Here is a 22,979-nt window from a genome sequence, read left to right as displayed (position 1 = left end):
CCCCGCCCTGGGATCACCAGCCCTCGTCGGGGGCAAGCCGCACGCAGTCGCCCCCTTTAAGAACCTGCTCCGCGGGACTAACGTTCGAATCTGCCCAGGCGCCCCTCCTCGGCCTCCGATTGGCCAGACGTGGCGCACGAGGGCGCGCCGACCCGCCCCGGAACGGTTGGACGCTCTTCGTGATTGGCTGGCACTCGAGGAGCCTATATAAGGCGCAGGGCGGACTCTCTGTCCTCAGTTAGCGACCGGACCGGAGGTGGGCAGTTGTGTTGTGTCGAGAGGTCCAGCGGGTCAGCGCGCGCGTCACTGGAGTCGTTTCTCTTCCGAGTCTTCTAATTTCTGGAGCCCACCTAAGGGGCGGGCTTGTCTACGCCTCTCTTTCCTCTCCCAGCCTCCGAACGTGCGGCCGGGGCTCGCCCTCCCCTCACCTCCGCACCAGCCTTGTGAAGGGAAGCAGGATGGAGTTCAAGCTGGAGGCTCACCGCATCGTCAGCATCTCCCTGGGCAAGATCTACAACTCGCGGGTCCAGCGCGGGGGCATCAAGCTGCACAAGAACCTACTGGTCTCGCTGGTGCTGCGCAGCGCCCGCCAGGTCTACCTGAGTGACCCGTGCCCTGGCCTCTACCTGGCGGGACCCGCAGGGATTCCGGCGGCGCCGCCTCAGCAGCCCGGGGAGCTGGCGGCCGGGCCACCCGCCGGCTGGGGGGAGCCACCCCCGCCGGTCCCTCGCGCCGCTTGGCCGGAGACCGAGTCGCAGCCGGAGCGCCCCGCTGTCCCAGGCGAGCCGCGACCAGAAGACGCGGAGCTCGCGGCCACGATGACGGGAGCCGAGGCCACTTTGCAGGGCGGAGAGGCGGAGGTGGCGGAAGCTGCCTGGCGCCGCGTAGAAGGTCCGCGAGAGGCTGCGGCCGGAGGAGCCCGGGGCCCGGCCGAAGGCTCGGACGCCTTTCCGGAGGGGCCGGGGGCCGCGCGCCACCACTGCTGCAGCCCCCGAGGCGGGGAGGACAAGCCGGGGGCGCTGACCCGGTCCCCCCGCGTTGACTGCTGCTGCGCGCCCCGGCCCGCCCTGGAGGAGCCGCCTCCGCCGGCCGCGGTCTGCCCCAGGAAGCGCGGCGCGGCGGGGGTGGGCGGCGGCCCCGCGGGCTGCCAGGCGCCCTGCTCGACCCCGCTGAAGAAGCCCCGCCGGAACTTAGAGGAGCCGCCGAGCCGGGTAGAAGAGGAGGAGGAGGAGGAGATGGAGACCGGGAACGTGGCTAACCTCATTAGCATCTTCGGTTCCAGCTTCTCCGGACTCTTACGGAAAAGCCCCGGGGGCGGCAGGGAGGAAGAAGGAGGAGAGGAGGGCGGTGCGGAAGCCGCCGAACCCGGGCAGATCTGCTGTGATAAGCCGGTGCTGAGAGACATTAACCCTTGGAGCACAGCCATCGTGGCCTTCTGAGCCCTCTGGATCCCCGTTCAGGGAGGAGGTTGGAGCAGCGGGCATCCTCGAAGTGAGGGCGCCCCCCAGACCGGCGGCGCTGTGCGCGCTGGGGAGACTGGTTGTCGCAGGGTAGCAGAAACTGCCCTTGGCCTTGGCAGCCCGACTGTGCCGTGACTTTGGGAGTTTGAGGGTTATTCGAAGAGGACGGTCGTTAAGTTTTGTGTATGTGTATGTATGTAAGTTTGTCTTGTTGAATTAAGACTATTTTGTCCTTCTTGAATGCATCATCCTTTCCCCGGGGTTTCAGAGCTTTGGGGCAAACAGGGACTTTCCTCTGCCGGCAGCATTGAGAAGGAAGCGGCAAAAAGGGTTGGGGAGTTCCCCGTCCCTTCTCTGGGGAGGAAGGGACTTTACACACACCCTTCAGATGAAAGCTAGCACCGCACCAGGGCCGGGAGTGGCGTTTCCTCCCAGGATTTCCTCAGACTATAGGGATTTAGTCTGAAGCTAGAGACTTGTATTATTTTTTCTCCTTCCCCGCCGTTCGCTCTCACTGAAGAAACGTTTATATCCTGTGATTACTCTGGGAAAGGGGAATATTAACAGCCGTCTTCCCCACAGGATGAAAAAGCTTGATGAACTTCACAGAAGAGTTCAAGCTTGGAAATATGGAGTTTATAGAGAAAAGATTTATTTTTAAAAGCTCTAGGTCAGTACTACACAGTGCTTTTAAAAAGTGTTTAATGAAACAAAGTTTACAGACAGAAGCCCTAAGTGGAAAGACCTAATGGTTTTGTAGATATGGTGACTCCAGTCTTTGTTGTATAAAGGTTGGGGGAGCTGATAAGGTTTTTGTACAGTATTTTCTCCTTTGGTGTATTGATTTTTGTATAAAAATGTAACGTTACGTGTCTAACACGTATTAAATATTTTGAAACAACTTCACTGCCTCCTTGACTGTTATCACCTGTCTGGGTTGGGAGGAAAGTGAGAGGAAGGGAACCAGGGTCTGGGCTGGAAAATTGAGGGTGTGGTTCTTAATCAGTCACACACAGACTTTGGACATTGTTTGCTGACTTCATTAAGTATCAAAAGAGACACCTTTAAGATTCCCCCAGGCCCACCCAGTTCAGAGGACTGCTATTTGATATTAATATCAGTGGCCTGCCTGTTTCTTGAAACCTGCCACTGCAACTGCCTTTTCTAAAGTCAATTTAGGCCAATTTGATTTTCTACAACCCAATCTGATGGTGTCTGTTTAATATTAAATAACTTAGACACCAACTCTCAAAGCCCTTCCCATTGGCAAAAGTGTTTTTCACCAGAATTTTCTTTGGGTCTCCTGTTAAACTATAAAACATGGGTCATCTTTCAGCTTTGCTACTGAAAAATTGTGTAGCTTGTAGTTTACATCAGAAACCTAAATGAGGAAGCTTATGAGACTTGGCTTGTCCAACTGGTCAGATCCACCTCTGCATTCCAGTGGATGTCAAGATGAAAATTTTCAGTGCTTTTCCTTCATTTTATTTTTTATTGTTGTATCAACAGAAAGTAAATACATCAGTGAAAGAGAAGTTGCTTGTGTCAAATCAGAAAAGGTAGGAGGCCAAAGAGGACTGGGCAAATTTAGCTTCTCACTTAGCAAAACTTCCTGATTTGCTTTTGTCACCCAATTGGTGACATCATTGGTAAATACTTAAGATGGTAAACACTCAAAAGGATGACAACAAAGTCATCAGTTGATTTTATTAAAATTACTGCATTCAAGAAAGCAGTCAGGACAAAATGTTCGATATTTGAAGGTTATTCAATAATCTATTTCAGAAGCAAACCAATTAGAGAATGGTGTCTTAAAATATGGTGGCTAATACTTTAAAAGATGGTAGTGGTATATAATAACTTATGAGTAAATAGAGTGTTAAAGATATGGGTGAAACTGAGTAAAGATTAGGCAAAGTTTCAAGTTAAGGTTATGGCCTTGGAGCAAAATTATGAATGGGTGGGTGCCTTGGCTATTTTATGTGTGTATATATATATATATATATATATATATATAGTCTTGACTACTACTGAGTTCTGTCATAGCTGAATAGGTAAGTGGTTTGATATTTTTGTAAATCTCTTAGTGATTCCTTGAGCGTATGGTTCAAAAAGAACTTTTATGTCCCATCACCATAATAATATATTCATAGAGTTAAACATTCTCTAATCAGGCTCTTGTTAAAATTGACTTGCTTTTGTTTCAGAGATTAGCTACTTAAATTCTGATAAAACCACAAAAGATTCTTCTGAGTGCTGACTGTGTAAACTGAAGAAGGTGTCCAGAGCCTCAATCATGCAAGCATTTCCTGTTGTGAGAAAGTAATTATCATACTCAAACAGTATATCTCAATGCATTTTTTATATCTGAGAGGGGATACCATTTAGTGTGTTTAAGAGAATTGATGTGTTTTGAATGAGACTTAAGTTTCTGTTGATCTCTGGTTTCCCATTAAGATGAACCATGAGACCACGTGTCTGCTTTATTTAGAGAATGTAAATTGGCATATTTGACAATTAAGAGGATACAGCTTTGTAGGAAATTAGAAAAGATCACATTACTTCTATTTTGTTGCAGAAGCTGTATGTGTAGTTAGCACATGGTCTCCAGAGCCAGACTGCTTGGGTTTGGATCTGGGCTCTGCTGCTCATGAGGTATGGGATCCTGGACAAGTTATTTCATCCCTCGGTGCTTCAGTTTTATCAAATGTAAAATTGGGTAATTGTTGCCACTTCATAGTATTGTAAAAATTAATGAGTTGGTGCATATAAAGCTCTTCAGAAAGTGCCTGATACATAGTAAGCACTGGATTATTATGTTATAATTATTGTTAATGTAAAAATGAATTGTTTATAAATCAGATATATTAAGGTTAAAGAATTGTATATATGTGTAAGGAAGGAGAAGGGAGAATCTATTTTTAAATTATCCTGTCTGTGATAGCTGGGTTCTTTTATTCTTTTTTTGGCAGTCACTAAGCTTTGTTCCATCAGCACAGTTTTGCTGCTATGTATGTCTCACACCAACCCTTTGACTTTCCTGATTTCATCAAACAACTCTATTTTCAGGAAGGAGTAAGCAGGAGTGAAAACATTCAAGGAGCAAAGATCTTGTTGACATACAAATGCTTTCTGTGGATGAGTAAAGAAAGCCCACAGAATTATTTTAGCCTGAAGTGCTCAGGCATAGATTGTTTCTTAAGCCATGCTAATTGATAGGTCCTGGAAAGGAGCCTTTCCAATGCCAGGATAGTTTATCACACAGAAATCAGATTCATGTGACTAGAAATGAATCCATAGTTTTAGTACCTAATCACTTCCTTGACCACTCTGGGAGGGACCTGGTTTCTTGATCAAAATAGCCTTTGCTCGGGTCTGGAAAAAATTGTTTGACTCCCATGTAAAAGCCAAATGTTTAGAGTGCTTTTCAGCAAGTACTCCAAGAAGATCACGTAGGGAACAAAGGTGATAAATGTTAGTACAGTCCTTCTCAACCAAGCCGCTTTAACGACAGGAATAATAATGCAAAGCTTGAACGTGCTCTCCAAAGTGACTGGGTTTTCTCTATGGCACCTAATAGAGCAATGATAATCCGTCCATTATTTCCATTTGTCACTGATTGGATTTGGGGGTGAGAAGTGGGAGGGAATGGGTTAGTAAAACAACTTTGGAAGAAGGCATTTCTCAGATCTCAGAATAAAGATGAGGCAAATATTAAGAACAGGATTAAAAATGAAAAAAATGCTTCATTTTGATCGCTGAGTTCGTCTGAAACCCTCTTACCTCAACTTGTTAGGCAGGCAACCCAGCTTATAAGCCTTTAAGAAGGTTCGGAAGGCTAATACCTACTGTGACATGGAGTTGGATGGACATTTATTACCTTATACTTTTTTTTAAAAGTAGTTAGTATAGTTCACTGAATAACCAGAGGACTTCTGATCTCTTGCCCTAAATATTTTATTCTTGTCCTGTTTTTGAATTTTTTTATTCTCCTAGGCTTGCTTTTATCCCAGCAGTTACTGAAAGAATGAAAAGTAACACTGATCCAACCTTCCCCTGACTGTGAAAGAAGCCATCACTATTAGGGGGCCGTGCTTTGGTGGGGAGTGAGGTCTGCTTCCCAGGATTCCTGGCACTCTTTCCAGTAATGAGCAGTTTATCCCTCAGCCTTTGAACCATTGTTCAAATTTAAAATTCTACCCAGTTGGAGGAAAAACAGTGGAAGCAGAGTTGATGTTAGGAATCATCATGATCTTAACTCATGCCCCTCGAAGTTTTTCAGTAGCAATTCTTGAGGATACGATAGAATATTTGAGAGCAGAACATGTAAAATCATACGCACATCTAGTGGAATCCTCCTTCCTGATCTAAACACAGTTTTCCCCATGCGGGCCTGCCACCCCCTCAGTGGGAATGAGAGTTTTAAAAATAAAATCCCTCTAGCAATTGCTCTCTCCCAGAGGAATATAACTCAAAGCGTCTTTGCTGGACTATATCCTGGGGTTTGTCTCAGACCTTTGGAATCCTGCAAGCAGGGAGGGAGAAGCCTCGTGGGGCTGCATTCCTGCCTCTGTCTCTCCCCGACTCTCCCAGCCAGCAGCAGCCTCTACCACTGGATGCAGCTTCACTTATGGGCAGGTGAGAAAGAGTATTGGCTACCAGCTTTTGGAAGCTGCAGGAAGAAGGGCTGATCCCCATCACTGCCACTGAGCATCTCTAGCAGGTGATTCTCTTAGGGGACTGGCATAGAGTAGCCCTGTGACATTTGTTGGCAAGTCTACTTATTAAAGAGTTTTATATAATAAAGTCTTCTGGGACCTAGTCACAAGAAGCCCCTATGCCTGTGTGTAAGCTGTATCCCTTACTTACAAAATGGTGAGACTCGGCTTTCCCTTTTCCATTCATTTAGCATCAGAGCAGCCCTGGCCCCAGCCAACTGTTTCCTGTTTCCCTATGAACTGGGTGTCTGCTGGGCTGCCACAACCTAATTATTCCAACCAGATGCCACAGCAAGGCCCCTTTCAGGTTTTCTAGAACTCAGGGATGTGCTAAAAGCCTTGTGTTTCCATCTGCTTATTCTTTGACCCATCTTGGGGCAGGGCAGCTGCCGGAAACTTGCTCTCTCTGAGGTAAAAGGAAAATCATTCTATTCCCTTTGTGCAAATCTGTGTTCCTTCTGCTCAAAGCATTGAAGTTGTCTCTGAGGTTGCAGGTGTTCCTGTCTCTACTGCCCATACTTGATCACCTTCCTGAATCCAGGATACCTTCCATTAGAGGTTTTTTCCAGGTTGATCCACATTTGCTTGGGCATTTCTTTCTAGAAGGACACTCACACTTATTGTTTGCTTCGGAAAGCTTCTGACTGCTCAGGGAAGGGCAGCGTTTGGGAGTGCTCGAGTCCTCGAAGAAGGAGCGAAGAGTTGGATTTCCTGACCATGAGACTTGCAGAATCTTTAGAGAGTCTCTCTGATCCCTGGGGATCAAGCCACAGCTGTGGTGGTTAGATGTCATCCTCTCTCTGACTCTCATCAGATCCCCCAATTCCATCTTAATAGCAGGAGGTGGGTAAGGAGTATGCATCTGAGAAACAGGAGCAGCAGCTTGGCTTGTGGCCAGCTGCAGGGAAAGAGGTAAAGCCAGGGGAGCTATACTTTTAGCTAGCCCCAAACGTGGGCTACACAGCACATTGGAATTGCATGTGCTGCTTTCTAGAACAGATAATGAATCACAGAGCTGCTCAGACAGAGAAATCCAGAAAGTGCCTCTTTGCCTTGTCTCCCCACCTCTAGGCTTTGATTGATAAATGGCGATTTTTACAGGGGGTTACTAGAAGTGGGGGGTGGGGCAAAGGTTGTAACGCACTGTGACTGTGCAACAGAGATGACCTGCAGAAAGTGAGCAGAAGGATTCTGAAGAGACACTGAGAAGGTGTATGTGTGTCTGTTGTGTGTGTGTATGTGTGTGTGCATATGTGTGTTCGGGCAGTCAGCAGGAAGAATTGCTGTGGGCAGGGTGAATTCAGGGCAGTAATAACCCCACCAGTTTGCTGCCGCACCCCCCTTCCCCCGACTTTTCTCAAGCTACACGATAACCTTCTGTTTTCTTCAGACAATTTCCGAGTTTTACTTGGGGTTTGGAAAAGGTTGAAAGTGCCTTGGCATCTGCATTCATCAGCTCACACACTGTCTGTGTGACCTACTTGAGAGACTGGAGCGGCTTTTATTTTTATGGCCATGGCAGAAATCTCTAAAAGCAGATTCAGTTTCAGAAGCTGAACGTGAGATACACGGGATGCTGTGCTGGGGTTGTTATTGCTCTACGATCTCTGTGGTTTCTGCCTCCACCTTACCCTCTTTTCGAAATGTCTTTTAAAAGGCACACCTAGTCTGCACTGCTGAGAGCAGCTGTAAAGATGCAGTGTGTGGGTGATTCTGGCATGTGGGCCAGCCCAGCTGTCTGCTTCCCAACCTTGCAGTCACCTCGGCATCAGGCATCTGGCCTCCCCAACATGCAGCACACAGCTTCTTAAGGCTCCTGAATGCTCCTACAAGAGAGGGAGAAGGGAGAGTCCCCTACTTACCAGACAGGAAGAGTAAGCGCGGTCCAGAGATGAGGAGGTCATCTTAAATGGTCAAGTGAGGATGCAGCAGACAGTGTTTGAATTCACTTCTAGACTGGTTCCTTGGGAGCCCCCTGAGCAAGGCGGGGACTTGTGGAGCTAAATCTGAAAATGTGACTCACTACTTGGAAAGTCATTCATCTTTCTTGGTTCCTATTTATAGTTTGTTTTTTTTTTTTTTTTTAAAGACCCACTTGACTCACAATTGTGATTTGAGGATAAATTAGTGTTCATAAAATAAAGCTAGAAGATATAAACAGTTAAGCCCAGGCCACATGAATTCATTATTTTCTGGAACACTTGGGAATTGCTCATCGATGGGGAATACAAAGTGGCAAACAACAGAACCTGGCCTTCAGTGTGATTACATTCCAGGTGAGATGCAAAAACAACTAAGAAAGCCCCACAGAATTGGATAGTAGATAAGTAAGTGTGATCTAACCTCTTGTTTCTCAAAGTATGGTCCATGGACCAGCAGCAATGGGCCTCATCTGAGAGCTTACCAGCAGGGCAGAATCTGAGGCATACCCTAGACCTAACCGAATCTGCATTTTAACAAGACCCTTAGATGATTTGTATGCACAATAACGTTTAAAAAGCAGGTATTTCCACTGATCTCTGGATGAAGTGTGAACTTCTTGGCTTGAGACCACTCAAGACCCAGTTCCCTCTTGCCTTTCCCTCCCTCAGGCACTGCATCCAGCCATATGGAAATATCTGCAGTTTGGGTAACTTTCCTGCAGACCTCTGGACCTTTTCATATGCAACACCCATAACCAGCAGGCATGTTTAAGTTTAGAGACGGTCCTTATAGCTGTGAGAATAAAGAACCTTTCCAGGGAAGAGAGAAGGGCAGAAAGCTAAGAACCTAGTGATGGAGAAGCCTAGAGGTAGGGGCTAGAAAAGAAAGAGGGCAATGTCAAGGGGAACAAGTTTGTGGAGAGGTGCAAGTAGATCGAAGAGAGACCAGAAGCAGAAAAGTCATGGAAAACAAGAACAAAGGAAATATAATTGAACCATGGATTGTCATTGGTGATATTTGAGAGAGACTCTGGTCAAAGATGAGGGAGAAAACCAGGTTAGAAAACCAGTTATAAAAAGAGTGGGTGGAAGGATGTGGAGGTTCTGGCTGTAACCCCTTCCCCAAGAAATTTGATATAAAAGGCAAAAGAAAACCAGAATGGTAGCTAAAGAGAGGCTAAAGAGCCTGCACGTGTCTTAAGACAGAACTAATGGATGTCCAGAAACAGCTATGACAGTGAGAGGTGTCATGTGAATATATAAACTGCTAAGTGTGGGTCTCTTATCAGAAGGAATAAACACTTTCCTTTCCTTCTCCTGTCAAACAAAAGGAGAACAAAGACAGTAATCAGTCACTACAGGAGCCTTGTTAGTATCAGCAGTTCACATTTTCCTCCTCATTCTCAGCTCAAGAAGACCCTTGCATAACATTCAGCAACGTAGCAAACTTCTATAGGATCCTGGAGAACAAAAGGATCACTCACCCAAACCCTGGTGTCACCAGCTACCTATCTAGGAATATAGATTTCTGATGCTTCATCCCCTTTATGTATTAGGAGGTCACAACATATAGGAATTCAGGCATGTGCTATGAGGAAAGTGGGATTTGGAGTTTTTGCCGGTAGAACACACACACATACACACACACACACACACACACACACGTAGTCTGTTCTCATTTGGAAAGCCAGTTATGAATGAGCATAGCTTCCTGGGTAAGTAATTCTCTCCTCTTTCCCTCCCCACCAAGTCTGACCTCATCTGTCATTTTCAGTGTTATGGAGGATTAGTCTGAGGTTGAGAACATGTTGAGACATGTCCAAAAAGAGGCTCTGTAGATTGAGAGAAGACGGAGGGAAGCCAAGCAGTGCTAGGTCTCTTAAGGCAACTGATGAGAGGGTAAGGATAGGAAAGTAGGAGTGGGAGAGGAGAGTGGGGTGGACGGATGGGGAAGGCAAGAGAGAAAGACATCTGTGATGATTTCAAGAGAAACAGAAGACTAAAATAAACTCAGAGTCAGAAAACAGGAAGAATGTGAGAAGGAGAAAAAGGTAATGGACTGAGAACTGCAGTGTATTTGATAAAACATAGCCCCTTCCAGATGGAGAAACATTACTCCTCAGCAAAGTCCTCTGGAACATGGGGGAAAAAATCAAAAGAATAAATAGCTCTACTTGGCAGTGGGATCAGTTAGTGCTAAATCTTTTAAGAGTGGTTTACAGAGCAGCATCATTACTGGACCTTCCTCACAATTTTCTGAAAGGAAAAGCTGAGATCTTAACTTGTTAGTCTGCATGCCTGGACCACCCAGAGACAAAACTCAACCCAAAGCTTGAAATTCCTCCAGTCTGTTTGCTTTCTGTCCATGATTAGCTGAAGCTATTTCTAAAAACAAATAGATCATCTCTCAGATTCCCTCTCTAAAGCCTTTTCTCCACTGCTTTCTGCACCTAGTGCCTTTTCCTGACTTCTGTCTGATTCTTTTATTCACATTCCTTCTTAGGCACCAGGGCTGCCAACCTTGGCCTCATCTCCTCCCCACACCCTCGCTTGGCATCTTGCCAACACATCCAAACACTTGCTAAAGCTTCTAGCATTACCTTCACAATGTTAACTCATATCCCTGCCTGCTTTCCAGTTCCCACTGTCACCACCTTGGTTTACTTCCAGCCCTTATTACTTCTTGCCTGATATTCAGTCTGTTCTCCCCTCTCTTTCAACCCTCCCCTTGCCCCCAGCTCTACCTTATAGCTAGTAGATTAATCATCTTACAGCATAGTTGTAGTGATGTTATCAGTCTCTGACTCAAAAATCTCCAGTGACTTCTTCCCATATTCTCTATGAACTCTTCTGTTTGCCCTTCAGCCTTTCATTCAACCATCATTTATTGAATGTCTACTCTGTGCCGGGTACAAAGGTCAATAAGGAACTTGATGTCTATTGGGGAGAGGGATGGAAAAACTAATCATTACAATTCACGTTTAATACCATGGGGATATAGGAATTCTGTTGAAGGGTACTTATCCCAAACAGGAGTGTCAGGAAAGAGATTATTATTGTGCTGAGGTGCAAAAGATAAATTAGAGTTACAGGCAAGTGGGGAGGGAGTAAGGGGAAGGGCATTCCAGGCAGACAGAGTGGCAAGGGCAGAGAGCTGGGTAGTGTCTGGGTATTGCAAATGCTTCATTCTGATTGGAGCATAGGTATGGCGTGGGGCATGACCCCAAGGATTAAGAGGGGTCAGACCACAAAAGGCTAGGCATATCATGCTAGGGGAGTGTTTTCATCTTGAAAGATGTGGGAGAGCCAAAGAAGGCTTCTAAGGGGTGGGACCCAATCAGATTTATGTTTAGATCTATTCGCTGGCTATAATGTGGAGACAGCACTGAGAGTGGGAGTGAAAACTGGAGGCAGCGAGAGGCAGGGTGGCCAGTTAGAGAGCTGTTTAATAATCCAGGTGAGAAATTATTGGGGCTAAATAGCAGTGGCATTTCTCCTGAGGCGCCCATTGCATATTGCCTTGTATTGTTATTTATGTCCGTATTTTTAAATTTCCTGAGATTCCTTACCTCTCCTGTCCCCAACAGGATTAGATTATAAACTCTTTGAAGATAAGTGCTGGACCTTAATCTTATCTAGGTAAGAGGCTTTACACACCAGGATCTGCTCTGATATCCAGTAGAACCAGAGAACGTGGGGGAAAAAAAATCAAAAAAACGGGGACTGGCCTGGAAGCAGAAGGCAGGAGGGAGTTCCTGAGCCATAAGAGAGAAAGGAATGTGAGGTTTCTTTCACTTCGACCCCACACTTCCTGCAGCCCAGCTGGGTTCCCGTTCCAGTTTCTGAGAAGCAAATTCTGAGTCACCTCTTTCTTCTTAAACTCCTTTCTCCCCCAAAGGGATTCGAAGGCTGTAGGGGAATCCAGGTAGGGAAGGGAGCAGTCCCACCTGATTCTTTCCTCTTCTTACAGTATAGACAAAGTAGCAGTGATGTTGACAATGGCCAAGCCCCTAAGAATCTAGCCAGAATCTAGCCATCTGCCTCTCGGCCCTGGGACCTTGCTTCCAATGGGGGTGGAATTTCACTTGGAAGTTAGGTTGGGGGTGGTGAAATTAGTCTCGAGAGGGTGGGTAGGATGGGGGGCTTGAGGGAAGGCAGACGTCTTCTCAGGCAGTGAGTGCAATCACATCATCTAAGCCACTTCTTTGGTTACCGGGCTTTCTTTTTGGTAATTGCTTGTTTACCCACTTCCCAATTCTCAGAGGCTGTTGGACTCCTGCTGCTCTGGGAGTTGTGGGCTTACCTGACTCCCCCTTCTCTCCTCTCACCTTCTCCACTCTATGAAACCCGCTGGGAAGGAACAAAGACCAGAGTTCAAGTCCTAATGAGGTCTCCAGTGAGGTAGAGAGATGCTGAAATCCCAGAAGCAGCCCTTAAATTAGTTCGTGGCCCTGTGCTCTGATTGAGCAGACCTCCGAGACCTGGTTTCTGGGAGGAGGGCTGCAAGTGCAATAGCTGTGGACTGTCCCCACTTCTCCTCCTCCAACCAAATGTCCTTCCCACAGGAAGGGGATTTGACTGCTAAGATTTAATAAATCCCCAAAAGTCAGCATGGATTAAAAATGTGATAAACACAAGCATGCAACTTGTACCCATAAAAAGAAAAAAACAGTAGAAGATAAGTGAATCCTCATATCTGACTATAACTTGTAATAACTTGGACTCATGTTCCCAAAAGGGAACAGATGTTAGTCCCTCCATTAATGACCCTCCTTATCTGCAGTTCTATTGTGAGGGATGATCATATATTAGTTTAAGTAAGACCTTGTGCCTCTGGAGACCAGCGACTCTGAAAACACTGACAAGGGTAGGACCTTGCCAGAAAAAGCCATAGGTGTGCAATTCATATGTTCTAATTCAAACACATTATCGCTTACTTATAAATGGTTAGGGCTGTAATAAACCAGCCCTTAGGAGGCCTGAGGTCAAACAAATTACTCTAGCATGTCAATTGATGCTCTAATCTACGTATTTGCTGTGGCTTCTCCTTAGGGACATCAGGTCCTTAAGGACTCAGCCCTGATCTCTTCTCCCCTTTGGCCAGGGTCCTGGGGAAGCAATCAGAGCCCTTGTGCAGAGGGAAGAAGAATAAGACTCTCCGATGGCATCCAGGGCATCACCTCCCCTTCCTTTCCTACATTACACCCTGCTTCTCCCAAAACCCATGTTTTCCCAGACTTCCTCTGCCTGTATCGCTGTCTCCATTTACTTATTGGGCCAATTAATTCTTGCAGACATTGCTCCTTGCTGGAATTATTTGCTCCTTTGTGCCCTCCCCACCTCTAGATCATGTTCATCCTTCCCCATAGTCTAGCCCAGCACCTGGCACGTGGTCACTTCTTAATATTGGTTGACTAGACATTGTCTGGGGAGACAAGCCCTTGCCTCACCATTGGCAGTTCACAATCTGTATGACTTTCAGCAAGTCACTTAATCTTTCTGAGGCTTAGCTTTCTCATTTTAAAATAAATACTGCCAACTCTAACTCACACGGTTACAAATTTAAAATGAGCCCACTGTGGAAGTGAACAGAATGCCAGGTGGTGGCGGTGATGGGAGGAGGAGCACTCAGCTCCAAGAGAAGATATATTAAAGGATATTCATCAGCATATAGAACCTTTACCCCCAGACCCACACTGCCTCCCAGCTTGCAAATCTGGCACCCGCCCCGAGTCCAAGCTTCTTGTTTTGCTCTCCTCCCCTGGACAACAGACTGTCTCTTTCTGTTCTGCATTTATTCTTTTATGACTCCTTATCTCTTATTTGGGCTGTTCCTCTGGGCTTGGGTTTTGGTGCCTTTACTTGGAGTGTAGTTGAAGGGCATCTTTAGGTTAAGAAATAAAAGGGAAGTCATCGGATGTTTTAATGCCAAACTGAGCTAGGGATACAGGAGTTATCTGGAAAAGATACCGAATTTCTGGCCGAATTTCTTCCCCAATTCAGAGGAGAATGGAAAGCGACTGTCTGTATCTTACTCGGGTACCTGGAGAAATAACCAACAAAGTCTTGGGAAAGCATTTTTCAGTCACAGCATATGAATCATGACTTGTATACGAATTTATAAACATCCCAATAACTAAAGCATTTGTATGACATGTTCTGCAGCTTACAAAGAATGCCTCATACATTGTCTCATCTTGTCTTCACAACAGCCATTTCACAGGTCAAGAAACCGAGGCTTAAGTAGTCTAGCCAGGTCTTATGTCTAAGTTCTCTAGTTCTTTCCACCATTCCAGAGTACCCCACTCTACTCACTTCAGAGAAAACAGGACTCTAAGAAATGCCAAGTCTGAGTTTCAAGTAGCAAATATATATGAAATGGGGTGACATTCATAGAGGAAACGACTTTACAAATGCAAAGTGTTAATATTTTATTCTTAGGTACGTTTGATTTGGAACTAATCAAAGTACCCTGCATATTTTCTCAGTGTATTTCTTTGGGATGCACTGCCCACCCAGGACAAGTGAGTAAGGCACTGTCGGGTTGTAATCATATCCATTCACTAAACTTTAATCCATGTGCCAGGGACTCTGTCCAGCAAGAGCTCACAGTCCAAATAAGTCAGGTGTAGATTCTGCCCCTGAACGGACTGTAGGAATAGAACCAGCTCTGGTCTACCCCTTTCCTTCCTCCTCTCCTTACCTCCACCCCCACCTGACCGGTCAGAGCGTCTCAGTTCTGACAGGGTCACCGTGAGGGCTGGAGACACTTTTTCGGTTCTACAATACTCCCTCACCACAACCAACCAAACAAAACGCGTGAGGGCCATCCAAGGGTCCAACCCGTCCTCTCAGGGGGGTGGGCATTCCAGTAGGGAGAAACGGGCTTTTATTCACAGGGTTCACTGAACGTGGAGGGACTCCCTGGAACGCACAGCCCCAACTCTGGAAGGCGATTCCCGCTCTATCCCGGGGTCGCCTGGTCCACACCTCCCGGATTTTCCCTACCCCAGGCCCTCGGGCGGGAGGGGGGTTGGACACTTTTTCTGGATCCCGCTTTCATCTGGCCACGCTGGTGCGGGATCCTCAGCCAAGGTCTCCTCCCAACCTAGGAGGAAGGGCGGGATGATCCGGGGAGGATTTAAAGGGGTCCGGAGGTCAGGCGAGGCCGCGGGAAGCTCGGCAGAGAAGAGGCGATGAGCGCGGCCGCGGAGCTTCCTCCCTGCTCCCGCCTTTCCGGGCCGGACGAGGGGGAGGGGAAGCTTCCTGCGCCGGCTCCTGCGGCGCCTGCGGCGGGGGCGCCTCTGGGGCCCCGCCCAAGAACCTCCCAGGGCCGGGGCACCCGCCTAGGCCGAGAGCGCGGCGCCGCGGGCGAAGTGGGCGGGGCCGGGCAGCGTTCAAAGTCGCCTCCCGCGCGCAGCGGCCGCGGTTGCCAGGGTTACCGGGGGGCGCGGGGGGTGGGGTAGGTGGCCGCGGCGGGAGGCGGCTGGCCGAGCGCGGCGGGCGGGGCAGGGAAGTCCGGGGCGGGCTGGCGCGGGAGTCGCTGCTTTGTCGCCTTGGGAACGGCACAGCTATTTCCAACCCCCGGGCCGTGCCAGTGGCGCCGTGCCAAGGTGCGAGGGTATTGCAGGACAGCGGCAATCTGCTGCGGCCTGGGGCGTAACAATGCGCTCCTTCTGCAGCGCGGGGCCCGCGGCCCAGAGGCCACGGCTAATCGGAGGGGCCGAGACCGTCCCCCGCTCGTCGTGCCCCTTCCTGGGCGCTCCCCGGCGGGGAGCCTGACTGCTGAGGGGTCTCTCGGCTGCACGTGCTGCCCCCGCCGCCGGCCTCGCCAGACAAAGCTGGGGCCTTTCCGGGCGCGTATGCTCGGCGCCCCCAGTCACTCGATGGGCCCTTTGATTTCTTCCAACTTTCGCCTTCATCTCTCACTTCATTCCGTCTCTCTCAACTGCCTCCCGGAGTGCCATCTCTTTTGTGCTCCCTCACTTCAACTTTGGCTCTCTCTTCAAAGCTTGACTTTAAAAAACAACTCCGTTTGACCTTCCCCCTCTCCCGACTCGCTCATCTCCTTTGGTAGTTTAATAATTTGTTATTAAGGTGACTACTTACTTCTCATGTTTTTCAGCAATTAACCTTTTTCTATCGTCCTTTCTCTGTCCTATCAGAACCTACTTTAGGTCGTCAGTCTTTTCAAGACTCTTCCAGAAACCCTCTTGACATCCTAGCCTGTCTTCTGTTTTCCCTTCCACCTTGTTTTCTCAGGCTGTGGGACAGCAGAGGAGAGAGTGCAAATGGCTACCTGATTGAGCCCCCTTTGCATCTCACTGACACCTCCCTTTTTTCTGCCCCCCTGAAATCACATTGTTTGGGCACTATCGGTGGAAACTTAGGTGGGAGTGTGGGCGCTCTGCTGCTGTTGCTGCCATTAACAGTCGCTTTGCTGGGAAGCTTAAGTAAAGGAAGCCTCCGGGAACTGGCCAGACACCTTTAAAATAGAACTTGAGGACTAAGCATTCTGCTTATTCCATCTTTGCCTGGTAACTTTTTGCTTTGTTTCATAAACCAGCTGCTGCTGCCCACCTATGGACTCCCTTCACTCCTACCCATCTGCTCCTGCCCCTCGCCCCCCAACAGTCACATTGTTCCTCCCTTTGGCACCAGCCCTAGAAGAGGAAAGGGCAGGTCCTCCTCTCCAGGAAGGAAGGTGGGGTAAAGTAGCTCCTGCAGGAAGGGAAGGAAAAAGGAGGGAAGGAAGGATGTGGCCAACAGAAGAAGGTGGAATCCGGTGGGAGGGCTTTTTCATTGTTTTAACTTCTTTCCCTTTTAGCTCTGGAAAGTCAGGCTGAAGGCCATCCAGAACTGAGGTTCTGCTGCCACCTCTCAGAACCCCAGCTGGCACTGCCTGCCTGCGCCTGGAGGGGACAGTCAGAGATTTTGGCAGGCACATTTAAGGGTGGTGGGCAGAGTTCAGTGTATACCACAAATTGTAAGTGCTTACATTATTTATGTCTCTGTTTCCTTTTGTTTCTTTCTTGCCTAACAAAGTCAGCTTTTATCTTGTTTTTACTCCAAAAACGTCCTAGGGTGGAACTATGCCTCAGTTAAAGAAATGTATCTAACGTTCACGTGTGAGTCTACTCTTCTACACGATAATACTTTATATTTACATATTTAAATGCAAATATATAAACACACATATACATATATAATAATACCTATATTTACATATGTAAATACATATACATAGATCATAAATGTGTGGATATAATGCTATATTTACTTATGTAAATGCACATAAATATAGGGCTTTAAAGTTTATAAAGAGCTCCTGCTTATACTACCTCATCTCAACCATTATTATTACCCCTGCATAGCTCCTTTCAGAGCTTCTTTCACAAGCTTTAAAACTCAGCCTTTCAGGGAATAACTTCTCATCAATATTACTCTCCAATATTGCTTTTACTCTTAATCTGACCTAGGCCCAGGGCCAAAATGCAGGCTTCAGGAGCACAGGTAAGGAAGTGCTTTGGTCCGTTCTAGGCCTATCACCCAGGACCAGAGTTGCTTAGTTATAGACTAAAAGAGAGTTGTCCTGTGTGACTTTTATTTTGTATGGTGTATCTCTGCATCTCCATTCACGTAATACTCAAATGCATAGAAAACTGGCATTCAAGTTCTGGCTCCCTTGGCAGCATCTTGTTCCTTGAAATCCCCAGAGTGAAATAAATTGACCCATACTTCGTAGGACCTTTTTTGAAACCCTGGTCAAAGTTAACCTGTCATTTGTCTTCTGTCTTTCTGGAATAGTTGACAGTGTCCTGAATGCTCTGAGCAGAGGGCAGAAGTTTATGTTTTTCTCATTCTCAGAAAGCTCATCTTTGTTCTCTGTAAGCATGTCCTTCTGGTAAGAGAGCATTAGCAATGTGTCAGTGCTCTGGGTTGAGGGTGGGAGTGAGACAGGGGGCCCCACAATTCTATGATTCTTTTTTGGGGGGAAGGGTTTAAGTTGCTGTCTTATAAGTGGAGGAAGGGGTGGAGACCTGGCTTATGGAATTGGGACAAGTATGGGCAGAGCCCAAGGTGAGGCTTGGCTTCCTTTCCTACTGTCTCACTTCCCCAGTGGATAATATCGCTGGGCTCTAGAGGAAACTTGCTACCACCTTCAATCAGCAAACCAATCTGCAAGCCAGTTTTCCCTGGGCACATACTCTGGGCATGAGTTGGGATACATCAGGGAGCTCCTACTTTCACCAAAAATACACAAGCCCTGTGAATAGTTCTGTGGTCATTGTATAGAGGGTTGTGGTGTGCAGAGTGGGGGAGGAGGGATTTCTGGTAAATAGAAAAAAAGAATTTTTTCATAACCAGAGATCTCAACAATGAGATGGGCTTTGGGCTTTCTCAGGCACCCACAGTCACAGGCATGGTCAAGGAACCCAGGCTAGATGTCTGCCGGTCAGATTCTGCATCGCAAGAGTTCCTGTGCTGGGTGGGGAGGTGAAATAATGACCCCTATGGTCTTTTCTAACTTCAGGATTCTGTAATTTTTATCCTAGGCAGCATATGATGAATAGCTCAAGCTTTATAGGAATTCCACTCATCAGATAGTAATTGAGTATGTGCTTTGTACTGCTGCTCTGCTCGATGTCATGACAGATTCAGAGATGTGAAAGGTGGGGTTCAAGATCTTTGTAGAGACCACTAATACTCAAAGCAAACTGAGGCAGGAAGCCCTCTGGGACAGAATGAACATTCTTGTCCTCATTTCTTCCTAGTCAAAGCCCAGAGTCTACCATTGCCCTAGGATTTGTTTCTTCCTGAGATGCTGGATTTAAAGATTTCCAGTGATGGTCAGGCTTTGATCTGTAGGGGAGGGGCAGAAAAGAGAAATGATATTAATGCAGAAAGAAGAGCAGAGGGAGCAGGGTTAGGGGGCGGGGGTTGTGTCTGCAAGGGCCAAGGCTTGAGGGATGATGGAAGCCACTGTGTCAGATATGCTAGGATGGGGACAGGAGTGAGAACCAGGAGGAAAATGAGGTGGAAATGAATGGACCCCTGTAGGAGGGGGTAATGAGGTGAATCAGAAAAATCTGTCACAGAGAGCCAAGAAGAGACTGGGGAGGAGGGTAGGGAAGGTGGTCTTTCCTGGTTCTTTTAAAAGATGAGGTGTGTCAGTTAGAGGACCTGGACTGATGAAGACAAATCTGTTTGGTTGACTTGTATCAGGAGCACAGGGCTGGAGCAGGTGGGGGCTTGCCATGGCTGCTGTGGAAAGAGGATGCAATCCCAGCACTCAGGCAGCCTGGAATCAGCTCTGGGGCTCTTCTCTCTTTTTCTGTCTTTGGTAAGAGGAGACCTGCTGAGCCCCAAGAACTCCTTCCCCGGCTCGTGCCTAGCTCCACACACCGTCATCAGCAGCCCCCTCCGGAAGAGTCCAGTCACCTGTAGGGATTCTCAGGGCCTGTAAGCCAGGGAGAGTGGCATGTGGGAGTTGAATGGAGTTGATGGCTCCAATGGTGAGTGACTGGGGAAAATGGTGGGGTCCCTTTCAAGGATTCTGATTTGCTTTGTTTTTTTTAGGGGAGCAACACAGGAATCAGTTTAAGTAGAGTCCTTGGCATCCTTGGGGATGGAAACCTCTGTGTTCTTGGTTTATGTTTGTGTGTCCTGGAATAGCCTCCCCCTACCACAGCCATGGACACTCTCAGAATCTTTTGCCCAGAATGGCCTTCTGGGGGTCATTTCTTTTGGCTCTAGAAAGACCTGGATGTGTGATTCAAAGGGCCCGTTGAGCACTCACATGCCCCTAACCGTCTCTCCTACTAGCTTGCAGCTTCTATTGGGACACTGTTGAGGCAAGATCTTCAGGACTCATTGAAATTCAGTGTTGCCTCAATGGGGATGAGGGATGATGTGCCCATTTGTCTGCTCTAAGGGGCAGACCTGGGAGCAGGAAAAGGCCTTGAAGTACAGTCTAGGAGCCTGAAGGAATGGGATCCAGGACCAGGGGATTTTGATGGAGGTAGGGATGGGTCAAGGGAGAAAAAAAATCCAAACACCTGGGTTAGGGTTTGAAACCACCTTTGCCATCTTCACTCCGTCTCTGGTGAGCTAAAGGACTCTGAAGCTGACCCCAGGTCCTGGGTGCATGCCAGGGGTATTCATCTACCTCGGAACTGGTGACTGTGGCCTGGGATATCTCCAAACGTTACTGGGGTAGATGGGTACTAGAATAGGATTTCACTCTATCCTGAATTTGAGAAGAGGAAGGCTGCTTCTGGGAGTTTTTCTCTTGTCTGCTTTCAAATCATCTCAGGCTTCTTTGCTTTGAAGAATGAACAGAAGCCAGGGGCTCAGTTTGACAGGGGCTCTGCAGGGGAATTGTGGGATGTGGTTGTGAGCTGCAGGAAGCTCTTCTCCTGCCTGGAAGATGGATGTGACGGGCTTCTGTGAAAGAGGCAGCCAGATGCTGCTTGCTTTTCTAGTATTGGCTCTGGGTGGTGGAATTCAGCTGGAAAGCCCTGGTAAGTATTTCTTGCAAGCCAAATGAGAGTCAGAGGCACCTCGCCTTATTCAGGGTCCTCAATGCCACAGACACCTGAGAGGCAATCCTTGGAATTCTGCCTGCCAAGGGCAAGGCTATAAAAGGGAGGGTCTGAGTTGGAAGCTGAAAGAGATGGGGGAGATGCTGGATTCTTCAACCTCAGAGGATCTGTCCTTTAGGCTAGTGCACTGGCAGAGTGACCAAGAGTAAGTCATATTCCCACTGTGGCTCATCAAGCTTCAAGAGCTGAGTTTGTTCATATGTAATGCAGGCAACTCAGATCCGGCCATTCTTGGACCCTCCATGGCCATTGGGCCCTCCCTAGGAGCCTCCACACACTTCTCACCTGCAACTACCAACCTCTACGTTGGAGTACTTGGTTTTATCTCTATCCTTGGTTGAGATGTTCAAGAGCTGATTGGGCTTAGAGGATAAAAGAGTCTCACCTTTACTTTCAGAATTAAATCCAAAAGCTTCAGTGTTAGATACTGAACCCTTTGTGGCCCATTCTCTACCTACTTTTCCTGCCCCATTGCTTGACACCAGCCGGCATGTAGAGTATCTCTAGTCACACTGATTTATTTATAGTTTTCCCGAGCATGGCATAGGCTCATTCCTCTGTGTCTTTGCCCATGCTATCCCCTCTCCCTGGGGCATACCCTTTCCGTCCCCCCATTCCAGAGATGCCTAGCTCATCTTATGAGGCCTTCAAAAGAGCTTGTGTCTCACCTTTTCCAGAAAGCCTTTCCTGATGCTTTTCCGCTCACCAGTCTGGAATAAGGTGCCCCCTCTTCTCTGCTTCCAGAGGATCATATGCATACCCCTAATCACAGCAGTTACCATATTAGATTGTGGCATTTGGCTCCTACTTTCTTCTGGAGTTTCCCGGTGCTTAGCACAGTGCCTGATATACAGTCAGCACTTGTTTGTTTGTTTATTTGCTTATCCATGTCACCCTCCCCCAACTCCACCCCTCCCCCCACACAAATTTAGGCTCTATGGAGGAGTAAGGACCCTTCCTTATTCACTGCTAAATCCCGGTGTCTAGCACCTAGTGGGCCTGCAATAAATATTTGTTGAATGAATGGATGGAAGTCATGGGCGGTGATTCACCTTTTGGCTCTTTCCCCGAGTTCCTGGGTGATCTTGTATATGTTACTCACCATACCTAGGGTGGGGTGGTGGGAATCCGTGGACTGGAGCCCAGTGCACTGCTCTTATGCACTCTTTCAAGTCTTCTCTGCTTGGAATCTTATTTCAGCCTCTGCTGCTGTGACCGGTTTGCTGCAGGGTTCCCAGTTTTATGCATGTGCAACTCAGAAGTACAAGGAAGCTATTACCCTGCGGTGCATCCTTTGACCAGTGGGGAACCAGGGCCCATGGATAAATGCTTTTCCCCCTTGATTCTCCTGGTGCATCCTGAGCTGCATTTCAAAGTTTTCACAGACGGTTCTATGGGATTAGTTAACTCCTAGCAATAGAGAGCTTCATGATGCATCCTTGGGTTGGCTCGCTCTCCTTCCCTGTATCTGCCTCCTGGGATCACATCCCCAAATACACTACTTGCTCTTAAGTCTTTGTCTCAGGCTCTGCTTTGGGGGAACCCAGACAGAGACAGTCAGGTTCCACTCCAGGCTCTGCTACCTGCTAGTTCTGTCTTTGAGTAAAACCATTTAACCTTTCTGATTCTGTTTCCTCAGCTGATAAATGGGCGTAACAATCCCTACCACACAAGGTCTTGTCAAATCTGATCAGGTCATATATGTGAGAATGTCTGATTCAGTCCCTGCACATACGAGGCACTCTCTAAAGGTTTCTTTCTTTTCTTCTTGTCCATTTTTGTGAAAAAGGCAAGTCTAGGAAGCCTGGTTGACCCCTGACTGTGAACAGATGCTGCTGAGCTGGTGACCAGACCAGATGATCTCTGCTCTGGTGGGAAGGGCAGACCAGAGGCGTGAAGGGTGACTAGGCCAGATGAGTCAGGGATTTGGCAACTGGATAATTCTTCTTTGGGACATTCTGTAAACATCGGTCGATGGAGTCTTGCAACATGCCTGACAGGTGGAAGGTGGGAAGAGGCAAGGGTGTGGAGGTGGTGGAGGTAGGGAGGAGGCCGAACCTGTTGCTCACAGGGGCTGAGGGCGGCATGTCAGAGGACACCTGGTGTGGAGCCTCTTGGGGGGAGGGTACAGACTTCCCACATTCCCCTTCTGTCCCCCACTTGCTCTCCTGTCAACCTCACACCCTCTCTCAGATGGCATTCTTTAGCTGCAGAGAATCAAATCCCAGAGCTCTTCATGCCCTTCTGCAACCCCTCCAAAATAGCTTAAGGCCC

The 22,979-nt window shown here is 47.7% G+C and overlaps 1 protein-coding gene across 1 annotated transcript; it reads left to right on the top strand.

Moving 5' to 3' along the window:
- The first annotated feature begins 227 nt into the window (after positions 1–227).
- IER5 (immediate early response 5) lies at positions 228–2,362 on the top strand. Its single transcript, XM_037812784.1, has one exon. The coding sequence runs from the start codon at positions 459–461 to the stop codon at positions 1,437–1,439; it is 981 nt and encodes a 326-aa protein (XP_037668712.1). The 5' UTR covers positions 228–458; the 3' UTR covers positions 1,440–2,362.
- Positions 2,363–22,979: the final 20,617 nt, after the last annotated feature.

Source organism: Choloepus didactylus, chromosome 2 (genome assembly GCF_015220235.1).
Source record: "Choloepus didactylus isolate mChoDid1 chromosome 2, mChoDid1.pri, whole genome shotgun sequence".
In the NCBI taxonomy this organism is placed as follows: domain Eukaryota; kingdom Metazoa; phylum Chordata; class Mammalia; order Pilosa; family Megalonychidae; genus Choloepus; species Choloepus didactylus.
This window is presented reverse-complemented; position numbering and strand designations above follow the sequence as displayed.

Coding starts and splice junctions, on each gene's coding strand:
- IER5 (XM_037812784.1), top strand. CDS start 459: ATGGAGTTCAAGCTGGAGGCTCACCGCATCGTCAGCATCTCCCTGGGC.